Source organism: Pituophis catenifer, unplaced genomic scaffold (assembly GCF_029215685.1).
Source record: "Pituophis catenifer annectens isolate HBS135680 unplaced genomic scaffold, rPitCat1.0.hap2 SCAF_1, whole genome shotgun sequence".
NCBI lineage: Eukaryota > Metazoa > Chordata > Lepidosauria > Squamata > Colubridae > Pituophis > Pituophis catenifer.
In genome coordinates, this window is record NW_027256881.1 from 345,421,325 (window position 1) to 345,444,318 (window position 22,994).

General features: G+C 45.8%; 2 protein-coding genes across 3 annotated transcripts in view; one reads left to right on the forward strand and one right to left on the reverse strand.

The window, feature by feature from the left end:
* The window catches only part of LOC139317575 (dual specificity mitogen-activated protein kinase kinase 2), a 114,470-nt gene that overhangs the window by 29,089 nt on the left and 62,387 nt on the right, over positions 1 to 22,994 (forward strand). The gene's annotated exons all lie outside the window — the stretch shown is intronic.
* CREB3L3 (cAMP responsive element binding protein 3 like 3) lies at positions 147 to 21,934 on the reverse strand. Its single transcript, XM_070931912.1, has 10 exons — positions 21,831 to 21,934; positions 16,545 to 16,669; positions 15,661 to 15,964; positions 13,895 to 14,013; positions 11,594 to 11,728; positions 9,783 to 9,889; positions 8,374 to 8,442; positions 5,455 to 5,539; positions 4,025 to 4,121; positions 147 to 2,886 (listed from the first exon to the last, which is right to left on the reverse strand). The coding sequence occupies exons 2-10, from the start codon at positions 16,665 to 16,667 to the stop codon at positions 2,552 to 2,554; spliced, it is 1,374 nt and encodes a 457-aa protein (XP_070788013.1). The 5' UTR covers positions 16,668 to 16,669; positions 21,831 to 21,934; the 3' UTR covers positions 147 to 2,551.

Consider the following 22,994-nt stretch of genomic DNA (forward strand, 5'->3'; position numbering starts at 1 on the left):
GTGCCCCATTTCCCGCTCTGGGTCTCTCCCTCCCTCTTGCTTGGCCCACTTCTTTTCTACCCCCTCTTCTTTTCAAGTGCAGTCTTTATGGGGGAAAATATCAATAAATCCAATCCACCAGCTGATGAATCATTTGCTTTCTCTCAAATCATTTATTGTACACGAAAATGGGCGACCACATTATCTCAGCTGTCCGTTTTCCAGCTGCTGGTATTTCAGGTGTGCGAAGGGATCCATGTCGCAATTTCTGATCCCAAACCGCCCCCCAATCCTTCAAAGTTAGCTCAGCCGTGCTCAATAGGTACCCTGGGCTGACCGCAGGATGTGCTCAAAAAATCCATAGGATCGTATTAGACTGGGGCTGTCACCAGGCAGACCAGAGAGGAAATATGACCAGATTAGCTATTTCTACTTTACAGTAAAGCTACAATAGTAAAATCTCACAAATCGGACAGTACAAACACCTGCCCTCTCTTTTACAGCCTGAGAACTTAGGGAGGGTCCCTTCTGAATCTTTTTCTCCACCTGTTAAAGAGCTACTGGCTAAGCCCTCTCTTATCTGACTATTCCCTAGGCAGCATTTCTTTCCCCTCCTCTCTTTTACAGCCTGAGAACTTAGGGAGGGTCCAGAGGTGGTATTCAGCCCGTTCATACCGGTTCAGGCGAACCGGTAATGGTGACTGTGGGTGGGCCTGCCCACCCGCCCGGACGTAATGCTGTCCTATTTTGCCACATTTTTGAGGCCGGGTGCATCCACGGAAGGCGTGTGCGCAAGCAAAGCACATGCACGGAAGGCCAGGCATATGCGTGGATGGCGCGCGGGCGAGGCGAACCGGTGGTAAGAATATTATAAACCCACCACTGGGAGGGTCCCTTCTGAGTCTTTTCCTCCACCTGCTATGCAGCTGCAGGCTAAGTCCTCTCTTATCTGACTGTTCCCCAGGCAGCATTTCTTCCCCCTCCTCTCTTATACAGCCTGGGAACTTAGGGAGGGTCCCTTCTGAGCCTCGTTCCTCTACCTGCTATTCAGCTGCAGGCCGTAGCCTCTCTTATCCAACCGCTCCCTAGGCAGCATCTCTTTCCCTCCTTCCCCCACCCCTCAAGGCCATTCACACTACTCCAATAGATCCAATGCTGCTCTCCCAGAAAAGAAAATAAATCAGGAAGTTAGAACTAGGAGGACATCTGAGACAGCGAAACTTCTGAGCTGGCTTCGGTACTTGGATTTCATCCTCAGAAGCTGTCACATGTCGGGGGAAAAAAAACCCCACGCCACGCTTTGACACCTCAGAAGGGAAAGCAGCCAAACCGTGGGGGCCGAAAGCGGCAGTTCAGGGAACGCGAAGAAAATAATCTGAACAGATGCCTCCCAAAGCTGCTTTGAGCTTCCCTGAAGGCCGGCCGCTTCCTTACATAATCGAACGTGCAAGACGCAGCCGAAGCCATCTGAACATTCTTATAGAGGCAGATTACATTTTACATTCCTGATTAAGATTTTTTTTTTCCCCAAATAAAGATAGCAGAGGCTGATTGAGATGAACCTTTGCTCCCTTTTCTGGACTCTTAACCCTTCACCAAAAAGATTACCACAGGTAGTCCACGACTTACAACAGTTCATTTAGTGACAAAGTCGCAACGGCAGTGGAAAAAGTCATTTCTTCACACTTACGACTGTCGCAACATCCTGAGATTTATGTTCTGATCCTTGACATCTGACTCGTATTTATGATGGTCGCAGTGTCCCCGGGGTCACATGATCCACTTTTTGCGACCTTCTGATGAGCCAAGTCAACGGGGGAAGCCAAATTCACTTAGCCATCCATGTTACTAACTGAGCAAGTGCAGTGGTCCACTTACAAAGGTGGCAAGAAAAAAATCGTAAAACGGAACAAACTCACTTAAATGTTTCACTCAGCCACAGAAATTTGGGGGAGTCCATTGCGGTCATAACTCAAGGACTACCTGTACTTCGGATGGTGCAAAGCTGTTAGGGGTAACCATATATACATTTCAGCTTTTTCCCCACCTTGCAAAAAAAAAAGAAAGAAAGAAAAGAACATTTTCTTTCACTCATCCTCACTGCAAACCAGATGAATAGAAATCTCAAGAAGCCAGGAGGAACAAAAAAAAAAATTCAGATTTCAAACTCCAAATCTTCCCTGTAATAAAAACACTGAAAACCCTTAGTTCTACGAGGGATGTCGGGCGCGACACACTTTGCAATGACCCTGAAGGTGTCACAACTACAGTTCTGTTTGAGACTCCCACACCATCCTGGAGAATTCCCCCCCCCTCCCTGCCCCCCTGGGTTTAAAAATGGAAGAGGGGAACCGGGGCTCAGCTTGACTTTTTCGGGGGGTCCTCAAATATCCTGAGAGGATTCAGCCCCCTTGCTTTCTCACACTGTGACTCTCTTCCACATCGTTTCCGTCCTCCTGAGTAGGAGAGACGTAACCCTGCTGCACACACACATACACACAGCTTCCCCATTCCCCTTCCTGGTTTAGTCCACACGGGCCCAGCGAGGGAGAGGAAGCAGCCGGACGGAAGGTCACAGCTCGTCCGTCTGTTCCAAGGTCCCATTTCCAAATTGCTCCGATTCAGTCCATGCCACCGAGGTCAAATTCTGGACCGGATACGGAACCTCAGGCCCGAGTCCTTCCGAAGGGGCAGCTCTATCTTCTGTGAAGACCTCAGTGTGGTTGTCCGGCAGGGTCTCTGCCTGCTTCTGAAGCTTCAAGAGGTCTTTGATTAAGGTGCTGGGAGCATCGTGTGCCCGGTGAGCTGGCTCCTTCCAGACGCTCTCCTTGGCACTCTGCTCGGCCTCCTTGCCCAGGGCATTGACAATTCTAGATGATGCATCGTTGTTGAGGGACCTAGAAAAAACTGGGAGGGAAAAGGACATGGAGCATGAGTGACACGCACAAAGGATTGGGGGAATTGCAAAGGACTGATTCTTAAGGTATCTTCTGCCTTTCCTACTAAGCTGCAAACAAGAGGATGAGGGGACTGGAAGCTAAAACATACGATGAACTGTTGCAGGAACTGGGCTAGTCTAGTGAAGAGAAGGACCAGGGGAGACATGATAGCAGTCTTCCAGTATTTGAGGGGCTGCCACAGAGAGGAGGGGGTCAAACTATTTTCCAAGGCAAGACAAGGAACAATGGATGGAAACTGATCCAGGAGAAATTCAACCTACAAATAAGGAGGAACTTTCTGACAGTGAGAACAATCAACCCATGGAACAGAAGTTGCCTTCAGAAGTTGTGGGAGCTTCATCTCTGGAGGCTTTCAAGAAGAGACTGGACTGCCATCTGTCAGAAATGGTGTAGGGTCTCCTGCTTGGGCGGAGGGTTGGACTAGATGACCTACAAGGTCCCTTCCAACTCTGTATTCTGCACGTTAGCTACCACTTTGCTGTATCATGCTGACAACTGTGCAGATTCTACAATTTAAATTTCTGAGAAGCAAAGCTTCTTCAAAAAAGAAAAAAGAAGAAAGCACCTTTGGGACAACCATGACCTGGATGACTGAGAATCTCTACAGATTTTTAGCTGTGCAACTTGGAATGAACCCCCTTTGAATGGTGTGGGAATAAGGAATGGATTTCCAGAGGAAAAAACTGCACACTACAGGGATCAGGTGCACCACTCAGGTGACCCTGAGGACACAGATAAACCTCTAAGTGGCCTCAACGACCCTCTAAAAGGATGCCAATGAACAGCTGTCTGCAAGGAGTATCAGTCCTTCCATTCCCCACTATTCAGTCAGAACTGAAGAAGCTTCTTGGATGAGAAGTGAAACGTCTTCAAAAGAAAAAAACAAGAAAGTCCAGTTGACTCCTGAAAAAGCACCTTTGGGACAACCTGGCTGGCTTGAGAATCTCTACAGACGTTGGGCTCTTCGAGGGGATTAATCATCAGCTTTTCGGCTATGATGCCAACTATTTGAGGCTGAGAGAGAGTGATTTCAGTGCCTTCTCTCTGCCCAGGTGCCCCCCCACCTAATAGCCCCCCTTGCTCACCTCTCACAGGTACGAAGTCACCTGAGGTCTCGGCTTTGTTGCTGGTGAAAGGGCCGATGGACGGGAAGATGAACAGGGCGAAGGAGAGAAGCAAGACCTGAGGAGGACATTAAAAAAGACGCTAGTATCTTTCTGGAGCAGAGGGTTGGACTAGAAGACCTCCAAGGTCCCTTCCAACTCTGTTATTCTGTTATTACAGGTAGTCCTCGACTTTACAACAGTTCCTTTAGTGACTGTTCAAAGTTAAGTGGCACTGAAAAAAAAGGGACCATTTACAGCATCCCGATGGTCACGTGATTGACAATTTGGATGCTTGACAACTGACTCACATTTATGACAGTCGCAGTGTCCCGGGATCATGTGATCCCCTTTTGTGACCTTTCAACGGGCAAAATCCATGGAGATGCCAGATTCACTTTACAACCTTGTGACTAACTTAAGGACTGCAGTGATTCCCTTAATGACGGTGGCAAGAAAGCTCGTCAAATGGGGGTGAAACTCACGTGACCCTTGTCTTCCTTAGCGAACAGAAATGGGGCACTCAACAGTGGTGGGTTTCAAAAAAATATACTTTCGGTTTTGTGGGTGTGGCTTGGTGGGCATGGCATGCAGGGGTGAAATGCTCCCGGTTCGGACCAAATCGCCCGATTCGGTAGTGATGGAGGCGGGTGGCCCGGAGAACCGGTAGCAAAAATCCCTGTCCCCCCCATTGCCCAGCTGAGCCACGCAATCCTCAGAGGCTTTTTTTAATTATTTTTAAAAGCATTTTTTTCTACAACCTCTTTGGCCGAATAAATGGTTTTAAAAGAAAAAAAAAAAGCCTCTGATGATTGTGCGGCTCAGCTGGGATCGTCAGAGGCTTTTAAAAGCATTTTTTCTGCAACCTCTTAAAGTTGTAGAAAAAATGCTTTTAAAAGTAAAAAAAAAAAAAAGTTGGCCACGCCCACCGTCACATTACCCCCCCCACCAAGCCACGCCCACAGAACTGATAGTTACAAATTTTAGATTTCACCCTTGATGGCATGGCTTGGTGGGTGTGGCTTGATAGGCATGGCTGGGGAAGGATACTGTAAAATCTCCATTCCCACCCCACTCCAGGGGAAGGATACTGCAAAATCCCCATTTCCTCCCGATCAGCTGGGACTCGGGAGGCAGAGAATAGATGGGGGCGGGGCCAGTCAGAATTTTTACTACCGGTTCTCCGAACTACTCAAAATTTCCGCTACCGGTTCTCCAGAACTGGTCAGAGCCTGCTGAAACCCACCTCTGGTGCTCAATTGTGGTCGCAAGCCGAGGACTCTTGGGTGGGGCGAAACTCACGTGACCCCTGTCCCACTTAGTGAACAGAACTTTAGGGGCTCAATTGCAGTCATAAGCCGAGGACTCCTCTTTAACTGCACACGGATGCAGGTACACAAGCTCTAACCTACCGCCACGCAGGTGCTGGTTTGTGCAGCCTTGCCGCTAGATTGCATCACGATGGACTGGAGTTTCTTTAGCTGCTGCAGAAGAGACCTAGGAGGAGGAGGAGGAGAAGAAGGCTCCAGTTTAGGGGCAGGTTTTTGAGGGGCAGAGGGTGAATTCAGAACATTTAACAAGGGCAGAATTTCTTCTATTGATTCAGTGAATGCCATTTGGGCACACTGGGCGGGTGGGGGGGCATTGTGGGGAGGGGTAATGGCCAGGAAAGAAACAAGGCTGTTGTGGAACAGCTCCTCTTTATGGGTCTAGGACAACTCGCCACAAGAAGGCTCACCACGGGACAATTGGCCACGGCCAACTTTGAAGTCTATAGAATGAATGAGCTGGAAGGGGCCTTGGAGGTCTTCTAGTCCAGCCCCCTGCCCAAGCAAACTGTCTCTAGACTCTTCTTCAAAGCCTCCAGCGATGAAGCTCCCACAACGTCTGGTGGCAAGTAGTTCCACTGGTTAATTGTCCTCACTGTTAGGAAGTTTCTCCTGAATTCCAGGTTGCTTCTCTCCTTGATTAGTTTCCATCCATTGCTTCTTGTCCTGCCTTCCGGTTCTTTGGAGAATAAGTTGACCCCTCTCTTCTTTGGGGCAGCCCCTCAAATACTGGAATACTGCTATTGTGTCTCTCCTAATTCTTCTTTTCTCTAGACTAGCCAAACTCAAATCCTGCAGCCGTTTTTCCTATGGTTTCCGTGTATTTGTATTCATTTCCTTCGTTCATGTCCATGTTCATATTCATACCTGCTATCTTGTACATATTTGACAAACTAATAAACAAATAATAAATGGTTTAGTATCCAGGCCTTTGATCCTCTTAGTTGCTCTTCTCTGAACTTCTTCCAAAGTCTCAACATCTTTTTTGTAGTATGGTGACCAAAATTGGCTGCAGTATTCCAGGTGTGGCCTTACTAAGAGTTTTATAAAGCGGTAGTGAAACTTCCCCAGGACAAAAATTACCTCATATCAGAAAAATATTGGCACAGAATCATTAAAGGATACACAAAAAAAAGAGGGACAAAACGAAACACGAAGGACAAAAATCAAAACCATTTTAAAAAATCATTTAAGATAATGAAATAAAACTGCTGAATTGTCTCTCAGCAAGTTGTCCGGTGGGAAGTTGGTCGTGGCCCAGATGGCCACGGTGAGTTGGCCGTGGCGAGTTGTCCCATTCTGGATCTTTGATTCCCTCGTTCCATTTAAAGCAGTGGTGAAATTCAATTTTTTTTACTACCGGTTATGTGGGCGTGGCTTGGTGGGCGTGGCAGGGGAGGGATACTGCAAAATCTCCATTCCCTCCCCACTCCTGGGGGAAGGATATTACAAAATCCTCATTCCCACCCCACTCCAGGGGAAGGATACTGCAAAATCCCCATTCCCACCCCACTCCTGGGGGAAGGATATTGCAAAAACCCCATTCCCTCCCCACTCCTGGGGGAAGGATATTGCAAAATCCCCATTCCCTCCCCACTCCTGGGGGAAGGATACTGCAAAATCTCCATTCCCTCCCCACTCCAGGGGAAGGATACTGCAAAATCCCCATTCCCTCCCCACTCCTGGGGGAAGGATACTGCAAAATCCCCATTCCTACTCCACTCCTGGGGGAAGGATATTGCAAAATCCCCATTCCCTCCCCACTCCTGGGGGAAGGATACTGCAAAATCCCCATTCCCTCCCCACTCCTGGGGGAAGGATATTGCAAAATCCCCATTCCCTCCCCACTCCTGGGGGAAGGATATTGCAAAAACCCCATTCCCTCCCCACTCTTGGGGGAAGGATATTGCAAAATCCCCATTCCCTCCCCACTCCTGGGGGAAGGATATTGCAAAAACCCCATTCCCTCCCCACTCCTGGGGGAAGGATATTGCAAAATCCCCATTCCCTCCCCACTCCTGGGGGAAGGATATTGCAAAAACCCCATTCCCTCCCCACTCCTGGGGGAAGGATACTGCAAAATCCCCATTCCCTCCCCACTCCTGGGGGAAGGATATTGCAAAATCCCCATTCCCTCCCCACTCCAGGGGAAGGATACTGCAAAATCCCCATTCCCTCCCCACTCCTGGGGGAAGGATACTGCAAAATCCCCATTCCCTCCCCACTCCTGGGGGAAGGATACTGCAAAATCCCCATTCCAACCCCACTCCTGGGGGAAGGATATTGCAAAATCCCCATTCCCTCCCCACTCCTGGGGGAAGGATACTGCAAAATCCCCATTCCCTCCCTACTCCTGGGGGAAGGATATTGCAAAATCTCCATTCCCACCCCACTCTGGGGCCAGCCAGAGGTGGCATTTGCTGGTTCTCCAAACTATTCAAAATTTCCGCTACCAGTTCGCCAGAACCTGTCAGAACCTGCTGGATTTCACCCCTGATTTAAAGGCTAACTTCAGAGCAAAATCAAAATAATGTAATTGAACTGGTATTTTAATGTACGTGTGCTCTGCATTCATGCAGCCTTCAACTTACAACTTTCGTTTAGCAACTGTTTGAAGTTACAATGGCACTGAAAAGAGCAACTCACAACCGGTCCTCGCCCTTACGACCGTTGCAGCATCCCCAAGGCCACATGATCAAAATTCGAATGCTTGGCAACCGGCATGTATTTACGATGGTTACAGAGACCCGGGGATCATGTGACTGCCATTGGGGACCGTCTCAACCATCTTCTGACCAGCCAAGGCAGTGGGAGGACCCAGATTCATTTAACGTCGGTGGCAAAAAAAAAAAGGTCATAAAATTGGACGCAACTCACAGGAACAAAGTGCCTCGCTTAGCAAAGGAAATTCTGCTCCCAATCGTGGTCGTAAGTATTCGGGCTTATTGGGAAACACACCAAATTGCCACATTGCCAAAACACCCATTGCGGTGGACAACTTACAAGTTCTGCTTCTCCAGGTGAACCACTTTCCGCTGGAGCTCCTGATTTTGAGCTGTGCAAGCCGACATCCTGAAAAGCAAAAGGCCAACAGAGGTGAAACAGGCAGGAATTGGTTTATTCCCAGATGGTTTTCGTCATCTTTCTAAGTTTTCCAGCCTGACATACAATAATTAGTGGAAAGGAGAAATTGATTGATCGATCGATCGATCAATCAATCAATCAGAATAGAGCCTTGGAGGTTTAGGAGGAGACCCCATATTATTCCAGACAAGGGGCTGTCCAGTCTCTTCTTTAAAACCTCCAGTGATGAAGCGTCTATAACTTCTAGTGGCAAGCTGTTCCACTGATTAATTGTTCTCATTGTTAGGAAGCTTCTGTTGTGGTCCACCAGCAGCCTGTGGAGCTGGCAGCAGAGTCGGACAGTGAGGAGGCTGGGGAGGACCATGGGCCAGTCCTGGAGTCTGGGGAAGGCCCAGACGAGGGCTCTGCATCGGAGGCAGAGATGGGGCCAGGGCCATCTGGGAGTGATGGGTGGAAACCGGAGCCTCCAGAGTCGGACAGTGGAGAGGCAGAAGAACAAGAGGAGCCTGTTCCTAGTGCACGCTTGTGCAGAGCTGCAAAGGCTCTTGGGCTCTTTGTAAGAAAGCAACATTGCTAAATCTGTTTCCAGTTGGCATCTCTTGTTTCTGAACTTTGTGGGGCTTTGCCAAGAAATGCCTTTGGCAGGGTGCCAAAGAAGATAAAGGTTTGTGATAAGCCCGAAGGACTTTTTCTGAAGGATTTGTTTTGGAATTAATTTGGACTAAGCTGGGAATGAAGTAATTCTCAGCTGTTATAATAAAATAGTTTTGTTTGGGACTAATTGTGTCTTGTAATGACTAAGTGAGCCTAGGTCACAACAGCTTCTCCTTAATTCCAGGTTGCTTCTCTCCTTGATTAGTTTCCATCCGTTGTTTCTTGTCCTGCCCTCAGGTGCTTTGGAAAATAAGTTGACCGAGGGGGTCAACTTTGGGGCAGCCCCTCAAATACTGGAAGACTATAATCAAGAAGATGGATCAGGAGTCTTGCGGGGTGGAGTCTGGGCAACTGAATGGAGCTAAATGTTTCCTGGCCGGATGCCCTTCCTGTCACCAATGCAGAGTTTTGTTCAGCAGATATATTCTCAGAGAGAGAAATGTCTGCCTCTACCTAGGATTGAACTCACAAGCCTCCTGATTGTGAGGCGAGAGTGCCACCTCTAGGCCACCGCACCACTCACAAGAGGATGGATTATGATGGTGCCTAAAAATCCCACCAATGTGGTTTTACAAAATCTGTGTGTTCAGAACAAACGAACCTTCATCCATGTTCTAGTCTAGCTTGTTGATGATCAGATCCAACTCAAAACGAGGAAGGGAAAAATCACATACCGGCTTTCTAAACCATCGATGTATTCCTTCCGTTTCTTGCGACTTTCCTGAGCTGACTGTTTGTTCCGGATCTTTCGACGGATCTTCTTCAGAACCCGTTCCTCATACTGCCGATGCAAAGAGATCCACCTTATCTATTCGTTTTCTTTTTAACCATATCCGTTTTTTACACATCGAATTTGAAGAGGTTTTGGTCCCTTTATTTATTTATTTATTTATTAGTTCAATTTATATGCCGCCCTTCTCCGGACACTCAGGGCGGCTTACAATGAGTTAAGCAAGAGCCTTCATACTTTTGTATATACCTGCTTAGTAGGGCTTTCGGCCCCCTCCTAAGCGGTGTTCTTTGTTATACAAAGTCAGCTTATTGCCCCCACAAACCGGGTCCTCATTTTACCTACCTCGGAAGGATGGAAGGCTGAGTCAACCTTGAGCCTGGTGAGATTCGAACTTGCAGTAATTGCAGGCAGCTGGTGCTACTTAACAGCACTTTAGTCTGCTGCGCCACCGAGGCTCTTTGTGAACACGACGTGCAATGACCAAAGTCCTTTCTTTTTAAAAAGTATGTCAATGAATTTCTCATTGTATATAGTCCTCGACTTACTATACAGTTCATTTAGTGACCGTTCAAAGCTACAACAGCACTGAAAAAAATAACCGACGACCATTTTTTCACACTTACGACTTTTGTAGCATCCCCATGAATCATTATGATCAAAATTCAGATGCTTGGCAACAGACTCGTACTTCTGACTGTCGCAGGGTTCCAAAGGTCACGTGATCCCCTTTTGCGACCTTCTGACAAGCAACGTCCATGGGGGAAGCCAGATTGACTTAACAACCATGGTACTAACTGATCAACTGCAGTGATTCACTTAACAACCGTGGCAAGAAAGGTCGTAAAATGGGTCAAACCTCATTGAACAACTATCTCACTTAGTAATAGAAATATACCCATTGTAAGTCAAGGACTGTACTAATTAGCAATCCCTGCTTTCCCAAAGTTATAACGGCACTGAAAAAAGTGACTTATGACCAGCTTCCAAACTTACGACCATTGCAGCAATCCCCATGATCCACGATCTAAATTTGGGCACTTGGCACGTACTTATGACAGTTGCACTATTCAGAGGGTCATATAGGATCACCATCTGTAACCTAGTCAGCTGGCTTCCGACAAGCAAAGTCAATAGGGGAAGCCAAGATTTGCTTAACGATGGCATAATTCCCTTAACGGCCACACGATCCGCTTAACTGCAGTGGCAAAAACATAGTAAAATGGGACAAAACCCGTTGGAGAATGGTCTTGCTCAGCGATGCAAAATTTGGGCCTCAATTGTGGTCGTAAGACGAGGACTACTTGATTAGCAAGCCCTGCTTTCCAAGATTATATCTGAGAAAAAGCACAGCCTAAATCAGGGGTCTCCAACCTTGGCAACTTTACGCCTTGTGGACTTCAACTCCCAGAATTCCTCAGCCAGCATGCGCTGGCTGAGGAATTCTGGGAGTTGAAGTCCACAAGGCGTAAAGTTGCCAAGGTTGGAGACCTCTGGCCCAAGGATGAAATCTACTTACCTTCCCTACCGGTTCGGAAGTGCATGCGCAAACCTTTCTGCGCATGCGCAGAGGGTAAAAAACCAGATTACTTCCTGGTTAAAATCAGGAAGTAACAACAACCAGGTAGATGGGCGGAGCTTTGCGCTGCCATTACTACCAGTTCTCCGAACCACCCGCCGCCATCGTTACCAGTTCGTCTGAACCAGTCCGAACCGGTAGCCTTTCACCCCTGCCCTGGCCGAAATGTTGCTTACCTTGGTGAGAGGCAGCTGGGTCGGAAGCATCACACCTTCCTTAGCCAGCAATTTTTTCTCATCCTCGGTCAGCACCAGCTCCTGGCAGGTCCCTGGGACTTGTCTCATCACTGAGGAGGTGATAGCCTGCTGGTGCTAGAACGTCACAAGGGGAGAATGAAATAGCCATTTAAAAAAAAACGGGTTTCTAGATATCCCCATCATAGAACATGGAATAATAGAGTTGGAAGGGACTTTGGAGGTCTTCTAGTCCAACCCCCTGGTCAAGCAGGAGACCCTATTCCCTTTCAGACAAATGGTTGTCCAATCTCTTCTGAAAAAGTGTCCAGTGTTGGAGCATTCACAACTTCTGGAGGCAAGTTGTTCCACTGATTAATTGTTCTCACGGTCAGGAAATTTCTCCTTAGTTCTAAGTTGCTTCTCTCCTTGATTAGTTTCCATTTGTTCTTTGTCATCTTGTTTTTCAGTGCTTTATTTATTTATTTATTTATTGGTTTGATTTATATGCCGCCCTTCTCCAGAGACTCAGAGCAGCTTACAATGCGTTAAGCAATAGCCTTCGTACTTTTGTATATACCTGCTTAGTAGGGCTTTCGGGGCCCCCCCTAAGCGGTGTTCTTTTTTTATACAAAGTCAGCTTATTGCCCCCACAATCCGGGTCCTCATTTTACCTACCTCGGAAGGATGGAAGGCTGAGTCAACCTTGAGCCTGGTGAGATTTGAACTTGCAGTAATTGCAGGCAGCTGGTGCTACTTAACAGCCCTTTAGTCTGCTGCGCCACAAAGGCTCTTTGAAAGCTAGTATGACCTCTTCATCTTTATGGCAACCCCTTAAATATTAAAACACTGCTATCATGTCACCCCTAGTCCTTCTTTTCATTAAACTAGATGTATCCAGTTCCTGCAATCGTTCTTTATATGTTTTAGCCTCCAGTCCCCTAATCCTCTTTGTTGCTCTTCCCGGCACTCTTTCTAGAACAGGGGTGTCAAACTCAATTTCATTGAGGGCCACATCAGGATTGAGTTTAACCTTGGAGGGCCGGGTGGGGGTGTGGGGTAGGCCCAGGGTGGGTGTGACACGGAACTGCACCTCCGCAGACATGGTTTCATAAACTTATAAAAATAGGGAGGCATACATTTCTGTGATTTAGTTTTTTTAATACTTACTTGATCTACTAGAGCCGTGATGGCGAAACTATGGCAGGCGTGCCCCATGTGGCACGTGGAACCATATCTGTGGGCACACGAGCATTGCCCTAGTCAGCTCTAGTGAGCATGCGCGCGCCAGCCAACTGATTTTCCAGAAGTCGGGAAAGGGGCTGTTTCCAGCCTCTGGAGGGCCTCCGGGTAGGTGGGGAAAGCTGTTTTCATCCTCCCCAGGTTCCTAGAAAGGCTCTGGAGCCTGAGGAGGGCGAAAAACTGGCCTACTGGGCCCACCGTGCCATCGCGTGCCAAAAGCGGGGGGTGCATGGGAGGTAATGGGCGCATGCACGGGGGGCAGGGGGCATTGAATTATGGGCGTGGGCACACGCGGGTGCGACCCCCCCCACGCTCCCCCCACTTTTGGCACATGACAGCAAAAAGGTTAGCCATCACTGTACTAGAGACTCAATATTTTTTTTGTATTGTGATGACCAAACCTGGATGCTCTATTCCAAGTCTGGCCTTCCCAAGGCATTATAAAGTGATATTAACACGTCACGTGATCTTGATTCTATCCCTCTGTTAATGCAGCCTAGAACTGCGTTGGCCTTTTTGGCAGCTGCCGCACACAGATGGCTCAGTGATTGTCCATTACAAGATCCCTCTCACAGTTACTGCTATTGAGCCAGGAACCACCATTCTTCATATGTTTTAGCCTCCAGTCCCCTAATCATGTTTGTGGCTCTTCTCTTTACTTTTTCCTGAGTCAGGTTGATTCAGTAGAAAGCATGTACAAGTGTACTTAGAAATAACCAGCTGCTGCCAGCTGCTGCTGGTTTGGGTGAACTGGTAGTTGCGACCTGCAGGTGGGTCCACCCCCGCCCAGGCGCAATCCTGTCCTATATCGCTGTATTGTTTGACACCGGACACATGTCTGGATGGCACGTGCAAGCAAATTCCTGTGTTTTGTGACACTGCACACATGCGTGGACGGCATGTGCGCGAGCAAAGTGAGCGTGCACCCCCGCATGCTCATATTTCCAGTGCTGGGTGAACCAGTTGTCACTGTATGTGACGCCCACCTCTGGAAGTAACTGTAAAAAAATGAACTGGGTTTCTAGATATTCCCATCACGGTTATTACGACTGAAATACTTGCCATTTCAGAGTTGTTTGAAAGGAGGAGATCCTTAATTGTGAGCGTGCAGGAGGGTGGGTTTTGATGGGTGGCATCTGTTACTTGCCTCTCCTCTGGATAAAAACCAGCAGCCCACATATCTGCAAAGAAATTAGGGAGGGAACCTGGTGATTAGTGAAGGAAAAAAAAATCCAGCTTTTCAGTGTACATGGAAATTGCTTTGGAGCAGATAAGATTTGTTCTTCCAGTACATTATTATCTTATCTGACTGAGAGCCACTCCTCGGAGGTCAGTCAGGCCTTTCTGGTTACTTGCTAATCTGAATTCTTGTGGTTGTGGTTTTTGTTGTTGTTTGATAAGCCTGTGGGGAAGCCAGATTCATGTAACAACTGTGTTACTAATGTAACAACCGCACAGATTCACTTAACAAATGTTAGCAAAAGTCGTAAAACGAGGCAAAAATTCACTTAACAACCACCTCACTTAGCAACATAAATCTGGGGCTCCGTTGTGGTCGTATGTTAAGGACTACCTGTATGCTGTGGAAGCCAATTTATACATCTTGGTTCTTTGGGGGCAACTACCCATAATCTGTCTACATGTATCATATGTAATGATATCATACTACCCTGTGTATTCTGTGCTGTGATTCTCATTTCCTTCTGTTTACCACAATAACAGAGTTGGAAGGGATCTCGGAGATCTTCTAGTCCAACCCCTTTCACCAACGGGAGATCCTATACCATTCTGGACAAATGATTGAGTGGGGCTGATGAAAGCTATTGTTCACACTAATGACCAGATGCTTAAGGCTCTCCATGTATGGACGCGGTGTGAGAGCCCTTCCCAAAGGTGTTTTTTTTTCAAGAGGCAACTGGATTTTTTGGTTTTTCTTTGAAGACATTTCGCTTCTCATCGAAGAAGCTTCTTCAGCTCTGACTGGATGGTGGGGGAATAGAAGGATTTATACTCCTTGCGGAAGAAAGCTGGTCATTTGCACCCTTTTAGAGAGTCGTTGAGGCCACTTGGAGAACCCTCGACAGAGGGGGAGGGATATGACATTATCTGTCTCCAGTGTACAACATGGATCTTTTCAACAGTTCCAAGAATGCTCCACACCCATTTGCATCACTCAGGTGATCCTGAGGACACAGCTAAAACTCCAAGTGGCCTCAATGACTCTCTAAAAGGATGCAAATGAACAGATTTGTCTGCAAGGAGTATAAATCCTTCTGTTCCCCTCCATCCAGTCAGAGCTGAAGAAGCTTCTTGGATGAGAAACAAGACGTCTTCAAAGAAAAACCAGAAAATCCAGCTGCCTCTTGAAAAGGCACCTTTGGGACAACCATAATCATTTCATAATCATAAGTTTGTTTGTCAAGCATATATAAGATAACAGGTAAAAGTATAAGCATAATTTGAATAAATAAAAAGAGTAAGTAAAAAAGAATAGGCACACTGATGCTCTTATGCACGCCCCTTACAGACCACTTAGGAATGGGGTGAGGTCAACAGTAGACAGTTTGAGGTTAAAGTTTTGGGGGTTTGGGGAAGAAACCACAGAGTCAGGTAGAGCATTCCAGGTATTGACCGCTCTGTTACTGAAGTCATATTTTCTGCAATCGAGTTTGGAACGGTTTACCTTGAGTTTGTATCTATTATTTATATATTCTCAGACATCCATGGCCTGGATGTCTGAGAATCTCCATAGACACTTCTCTCAAGTGCCCCAGAGATGGTAGTTCAACCTGGTTTTACATTCAAGGAAGGAAAAACAAGGCACTCACTGAAGTCTATGGAGACATCCATCTCTCTCAGCTCGGTGGCTGGTCCTTTTAGGACAGGTAAGGCTTGACAGGAGTCCTGACACGGGACGTAGGCCAGGTCACCAGCTGAACTTCCATCAGAGTAGGCCTCTGGGCTTCCGGTTGGGACGTAATGTGGAGGGCTGTCCAGCTGATCAGAATTTGGATCCTCAGATATGCCGCTGTCACTGGCAGCTGGAGACCAGCTTGGAGAATCTAGGACGGTGTTTGCCGCTCCTAAGATGGAGTTGATGAAGTCATCGTTCTCTTGAGGGTTCAGCAAATCCTACAAACAGAATGGAGAGGTTCTCCGTGAAAAAGCAACCTCAGAAAGCAACCTTCCTACAAGCAAACAAAGCTTCAACAGAGCAAACCCAAAACTAATTTCCTCTTGAAATCTTACATAAACCATTCATATCATTCTGAATGTTTTAACCAGGCAATGTAAGTGCTGAAACAGGATATTCTCAGTTTTCTGTCTTAATTGCAAAGAGGGCAATACCTAATAAGGACAATGCCTAGTAAAATTTAAGGCCAGAATTAAGCTGGTATCCCTCTGAAGGGTGCTCTCTGAGCTTGGTTGTTTTTGTTAGAAATTCTGTTTATTACAGCACTACCAATATTTCATTCCAATATTCTCCTCTCCTCTCTATTCTTATTCCATTCCATTCCATTCTACCACTATTGTTTAAATTCCTCTTGTTTGGGATATTAATCTTCAAGTGCCAGGCTACTAAGTTTTGCTCCGAGCATAGAATATTTTCAATACTATTAGCCAGAACGGAGCAATTAACCCTATTCTCCTACGTCTTGCTCAGCTGCTGCCTTCCCCCCCACCCTTTCTCATCCCGGTGCCATCTGCTCACCCTGCCTTCCTGTGCCATCCAAGGGGCCTCTGAGGATCCCAGCTCCACATTGCGAAGGACTCCATCCTGCCCGTCAAAGAGGAGATCCAGCAACTCCATGCCGTCAAGATTGGGGCAGGCCATGACTGCAAGAGAGAAAAGATGAGTTAGAGCAGGGGTGTCAAACTTGATTTCATTGAGGGCCACATCAGGGTTGTGTTTATGACCTCGCTGGGATAGGCATGGCTGGGGTGGGAATGGCAAGCTCAATGTCACTCATGTTGGGGTGGCCTGAGCGCTCTGCCAGCGAAAACGGGCTCCTGAGCTCCGTTTTCGGCTGCCACAGCCTCCTGCAACCCTTTGCCCGCCAAAACGGAGCTCCGGAGGGCTATCCGTGGCCACCCCCGAGCTCCATTTTCGCTGGCAGAGGCACCGCAGGCCGGTCCTTCGCTGTTTCCAGAGCACCCCTACAGGCCAGATCTAAGTACTCCATGGGCCGGATCTGGCCCCCAGGTCTTGAGTTTGACACCCCTGAGTTAGAGGGTTGGGAGCAGCTGCTAGGCACAGTTGGGTGGACCCAACAAACAGGGTAGTTAAACCATGGAGTTAGTTGAACTTGTGAATGGAAACCAAACCAACCAACCAAATCAATGCATCAACTCAGATGTCACCTTATGCCATGATAAGGTTTACGGGTTTGGCCTAGCAGGTTATGGGAAAGGAGTAACTGAGACTTATTTCCCCAGGTTTATAGTATAGTTGCTGTGGTGCATGACTCCAGCCAGATTACTGTTAAATTACAGGTAGTACACACTATGACCAATCCGTTACAACTGAAGTTATGGTCACAGAACAGATGATTTGTAGCCTATAAAGCACGCACATTTTGGACAGAGAGGACCGCTGGTTGGAAAGAGGGTCTCAAAGAGGCCATCTACGTCCAAATTTAACAGCCCTCTCTCAAGAGAGAGGGAGGGATACAGCACCATCTGTCTCCAATCTACAACACGGTCCTTAAAGCAGTTCCAAGAAGGCTCCATACCCATTTGCGCCACTCAGGTGACCCTGAGGACACAGATAAACCTCCAAGTGGCCTCAACGACTCACTAAAAGGATGCAAATGACCAGCTGTCTGCAAGGAGACAGCTCCTTCCATTCCCCTCCATCCCGTCACAGCTGAAGAAGCTTCATGGATGAGAAACGAAATGTCTTCAAAGAAAAAACAGAAAGTCCAGTTGCCCCTTGAAAAAAAAAGCACCTTTGGGATTTATCTGTTTCGTTTGATGAAAGGTCTCAGCAAAAAATACAGACTCTTCTGTATTAATACAGACAAATGGACTTTCTGTTTTTTCTTTGAAGATGTTTTGCTTCTCATCCAAGAAGCTCCTTCAGTTCTTCAGGCTTCTTCAATTGGAGGCTCCCAGCGCTAACTTCATTCCTTATTACTTGCTGACGGAACTCAGCCAAGAATCCAGCTTAATAAACCCTTTGGAACCCAGATTGAGTGGCATCCTGATGTTGGTTTAAGTCCGGAGCTTGGACCTTTGAGACAAACGTCTCTTTATCCATTTAGTTTGATGAAAGATCTCAGGAAAAACACAAAATCTTCTGGAAATCTGTCAGAGACTTCGGTATTATTGAATAGAGTATTATAAGGACGGTATTAATATTAGCTAAAACTTGGTGGCCAATTTTTACTTTTATTTTTGCAGGCAGATAAACTAGCATCTTTGGGGGGAGGGAATGTCTTGCCCGAAATTATTCTTACTATTAAACTTATTTGCTGCCTATCTTGCCATGGAACTGCTCTAGACAGTTCACAACCAAGTTTCATAAAGAAGAAAGAAAAGAAGAAAAGAAGAAATGAAAGAAGAAAAAGAAGTTTGGAAAGAAGAAATAAAAATGAAGCTTAGACAAAATGAAAGTAAAATAACAAAATAAACAAGGACAAAGAAAACCAAGAAAATAAATCGATACTAGTTAAAAAAACCACCTCTGATTCTCCAGCAATTCATGTAAATAAAGCCCAACAAAACAAACAGATAAATCACTTGTTCAAAGACTGATTCCTGTTTTGCCTCTTCATTTATGACCATGGGGACTAGAAACTTAGTTTATCTTCAAGGAAGGATGTCCTACCAGAAAGGTCTGCCAGTTTACCTGTCCCAAGAGAAGTTTTTGGCTCTACCCTGTGTTCATAAAGTATGAGTAGTCCTCGACTTACAACCACAATTGAGCCCCAAATTTCTGTTGCTAAGCAAAACATCTGTTAAGTGAATTTTGCCCCCATTTTACCACCTTTCTTGCCACAGTTGTTAAGTTAGTAGCACGGTTGTTAAGGGAATCGGGCTGTCCCATTGACTTTGCTTGTCGCAAAAGGGGATCACATATGACTCCCGGGACACTGCAACCAACATAAATATGAGTCAGTTGTGAAACATGTGAGTTTCTATCACATGACAATGGGGATGCTGCAATGCTCGTGTGAAAAACAATCAGAAATCGCTTTTTTCAGGGCCATTGTAACTTTGAATGGTCACTAAATGAACGGTTGCAAGTCAAGGATTACCTGTACTCTAAAGGGACTTGAAGCTAGACTCATGGAATTGTCTTTATTTAGGTTCGAGCCTTCCATTACACTCCCAACGGTGCTTTTTCCAGAAGGAAATCAGATTTTGTTTTTGTTTTTCCTTTGAAAATGTTTCATTTCTCATCCGAGAAGCTTCTTCGGTTGAACGGAACCTGAGCTGAAGAAGCTTTTTGCGTGAGAAGCGAAACGTTTTCAAAGAAAAAAATAATCAAGAAAGTCCAGTTCCCTTTGGAAGAAACACTTCTGGATGATGGAGAATCTCCACGGACATACTACCATTACGCTATTCCAGAACGGAATGGGACAACTTACCACAGCCAACTCATTGTGACTAACTCGCAACAGCCAACTCGCCATGGCCAACTCGCCGTGAGACAATTTGACAATTCAATTTAATGATTCAAAATAAATAAAATAATATTGTAATTTTTGCCATTCACATTCTTTCTTTAATGATTCTATTCCACCATTTCTTTGATATTAATGTAACTCTTATTCTGCAGCGAATCGTCCCGCAGCATATTAGCTGCGGCGAGTTGGCTGTGGCGAATTGTCATAGACCCATTCCAGAAGTAAGCTAAAATGGAGCTGTTCTGGAGAGCACCTGGAACCGTAGAGCTGGAAGGGATCCTAGAGGTTATCTAATTCAGCCCCTTGCTCAGAGCTATCCGGCCTTTGTCTGAAGACTTCCAGTGAGGGAGAACTTGCTACTTGCTCAGGTGTCAGTCGATTCCAGTGATTGACAGCTCCTATAGTCATAGTCAACCCTCCTGATGTTTAGCCTTGATTTCTCTCCTGGTAGTTTTAGTCTCTTCTTCTGATCCTACATAGGGGTGGTACTCACTTACTTTCCGCTACTGGTTCGGGCGAACCGGTCTGAACTGGCTGAATATCAGCTCTGGTCCTACACTCCACAGCCATACAGAATGTAGGGGTTACTGTATTTTTGTGATGGTTTATTATTATTATTATTCCTTTGATGATCGCTTCATCAGTATTATTATACTACTGCTATCATTGTCTCAATTGGTCTACCGTTGATTATTACTCAATCCAGATGTTTTTGTTAATTTGGGATCCACGGCGAAGAGTCACTGGGATTTGGGTGGTGTACAAACATGGCCATAGGCATAGAATAATTTGTTTAATGACCATGGCGTTTGCTTAACAACTGCAACATTTACTTATCAATCATGGTGTCCGCTTAATGACCACTGAAAAAATGTCCTAACATCGGGTCTGGTCTCGTGTGTGGCTCAACATATTCTGGGCTCCATTATGGTTGTAAGTTGAGGGCAACCTGTACTACTTGATATTGTTTCTTTAAAAAAATGGGAGGTATAACCACAACTGAGACAGATTCGTCAAGAAACACACTCTGTGCACAGAGTACGCCATTGATTAAGATGCTGAGATTAGATTAGAAAATTGGAATGGAATGGAATGGAATGGAATAGAATAGAATGACAGAGCTGGAAGGGATCTTGGAGGTCTTTTAGTCCAACCCCCTTCTCAGGCAGGAAACCCTATACCATTTCAGTCAATGGTTGTCCAATTTCTTCTTTAAAACTTCCAGTGTTGGAGCATTCACAACTTCTGGAGGCAAGTTGTTCCATTGGTTAATTGTCCTCACTGTTAGGAAGTTTCTCCTTAATTCCAAGTTGAATAGTTTCCGTCCGTTGCTTCTTGTTCTGCCTTCTGGTGCTTTGGGGAATAGTTTGACTCTCTCTTCTTTGTGGCAACCCCTGAGATATGGGAATACTGCTATCAAGTCACGTCTGGTTCTTCTTTTCATTAAACTAGACATACCCAATCCCAGCAATCATTCTTTATATGTTTTAGCCTCCAGTCCCCTAATCACCTTTGGGTCCTCTAATCGTCTTTGTAATCAGACACATCTGTTTTATTTCTGTGTAAAGAAATGAATCTGTGTATTGACAGCGATGTATCTATCTCTCTACCTCCAGAAACACGCACAAAGATTTGAGGAAAACCATGTGCAGAAAACCAAATTATATTTACTTTCAATTAATAGTCTAATCTAGTGAAAAGAAGGACTAGGGGTGACATGATAGCAGTCTTCCAATACTTGAGGGGCTGCCACAAAGAAGAGGGAGTCAAGCTATTCTCCAAAGCACCAGAAGGCAGGACAAGAAGTGAAGAATGGAAACTAATCAAAGAAAGAAGCAATTTAGGAGAAATTTCTTAACTGTTAGAACAATTAGTCAGTGGAACTTCACAATTTGTGGATGCTCCAACACTCCAAGACCTCCAAGCTCCCTTCCAACTCTGTTATTCTGTTAACTTCTGTTAATAAATAACAATTAATGTATTCTCGGCACAATAGATATCTTGCAATTAAAGCTTAGTCTCTGTACATTTATTCTTCCAGTTTGCACCCAAATACAACACAACTATACCCAGTAATTTAGAGGACATATCCAGCTTTGAAAAATGTAATTTAAAAAAAAGCTGAAGAAATTTGAGTAGTTTGGGGGTTCTTCTAATCTGAGGCTGGTCTTCTGAAAACTAGTTCGTTTGCTTGTCTATCGCCTTCTGATTAACAGACTTATCTCCATGTACCACTGCTTCGTGCATGTTTCTCTTCTCCGCACACAGCCCTGACCTCCGTCCTCTTATTTGTCCTGCACTTGTTTCCAAAGATGAAACCCGTTGAGTTAATTTGGAGGGAAAAAAATGAGGTTGTACCACCTTACCTACTCCTGAGAGTGTTCTCCAGTGTTGATTCGGTTTAGCCAATTGTTTCCAATCCCAAAGGTTTTCCTTGCTGCGAAGTTGAATACGGTTATTTTCTTCTCCGTTCTCCGTCTGTCCAGCCAAAATCTTTTTTTTTCCTACTGGGTGGCAAAGTTTAAACTCCAACGATACAAAAATAGCGTCAGGCTCATTAAATCCCTCCCTTTCGTCCAGCTCTCCAATGGGAGAAAGACTGTCATCTCAGCGGGCAGAGACATAAAAGAAGTCAGGCAATCATAACTGGGACAAATTGGGTAACCATTATCTAAATAACTTTAGTCCATCCTGCCTTTCGTTTCTAATTTGAGTGGGCGCTAGGCTGAGAGGTCCAAAGTCTTTGGCTGGGCTGTGTCACAGTGACCTATTACCTACTTTTCAAAAATAATTTTCTCTCCCTCTTTGCTCAAGGAAACAACAATAGTGAGCCCATTAATTGGATTTTAATCACAGTTGGCCTATCGATCTCAGCAGTTTATATAGGCTTTGAGAACTTACTGGAAAAACACAAAACTGGTTTATGCTCAACTCTCGTCTTCTCTGTTTAATGCACCTGTATGATATAGAGCCACTGTTATCAGTGAGGTGGTTGGCACAGAAATGTAATAAATAAATTAAATGATGAATGGACCCAATCCTTCATGCCTCAAAGCAGCCGTAAGATTCCTTGGGGTAATCTTTTATTGCAGCATTGAGACACCACTTTCGATGCTCTCGCACCTGCTGTACGATGCCAGGGCTAGTTCAATGATGCTCTGGTTTTGCATATTACCATATAAATAAAAGCTTGGTGTAGTGGTTAAATCATCAGGCTAGAAACCAGGTGTCCGTGAGTTCTAGTATCGCCTCAGGCACAAAGCTAGCTAGGTGACCTTGTGCCAGTCGCTCTCTCTCAGCCCTAGGAAGGAAGCAGTGGCAAGACACCTCTGAAAAACCTTGTCAAGAAAATGGCAGAGACCTATCCAGGAAGTCTTTGAGAATGGGACAGGATTGAATGGAAGAAAAAAAAAGAACATCAAATACTATCAGAATTGTCTGATGAAGAAACTAGTGCTTCTTAAGATGGGACCAACTCAAAATAGTTCAATGGAGGAAGAAAGTGAGCTATATGAAGTTTCCTTATTCCA

Excerpts from the sequence above, each read along its gene's own strand:
- CREB3L3 (XM_070931912.1), bottom strand. The coding sequence starts at position 16,667 with ATGGCCTGCCCCAATCTTGACGGCATGGAGTTGCTGGATCTCCTCTTT. Across the intron at positions 15,965-16,544 it reads GGATGGCACAGGAAGGCAGG|GATTTGCTGAACCCTCAAGA; the intron begins GTGAGCAGATGG and ends TTCTGTTTGTAG. Across the intron at positions 9,890-11,593 it reads CCCAGCTGCCTCTCACCAAG|TATGAGGAACGGGTTCTGAA; the intron begins GTAAGCAACATT and ends TTGCATCGGCAG.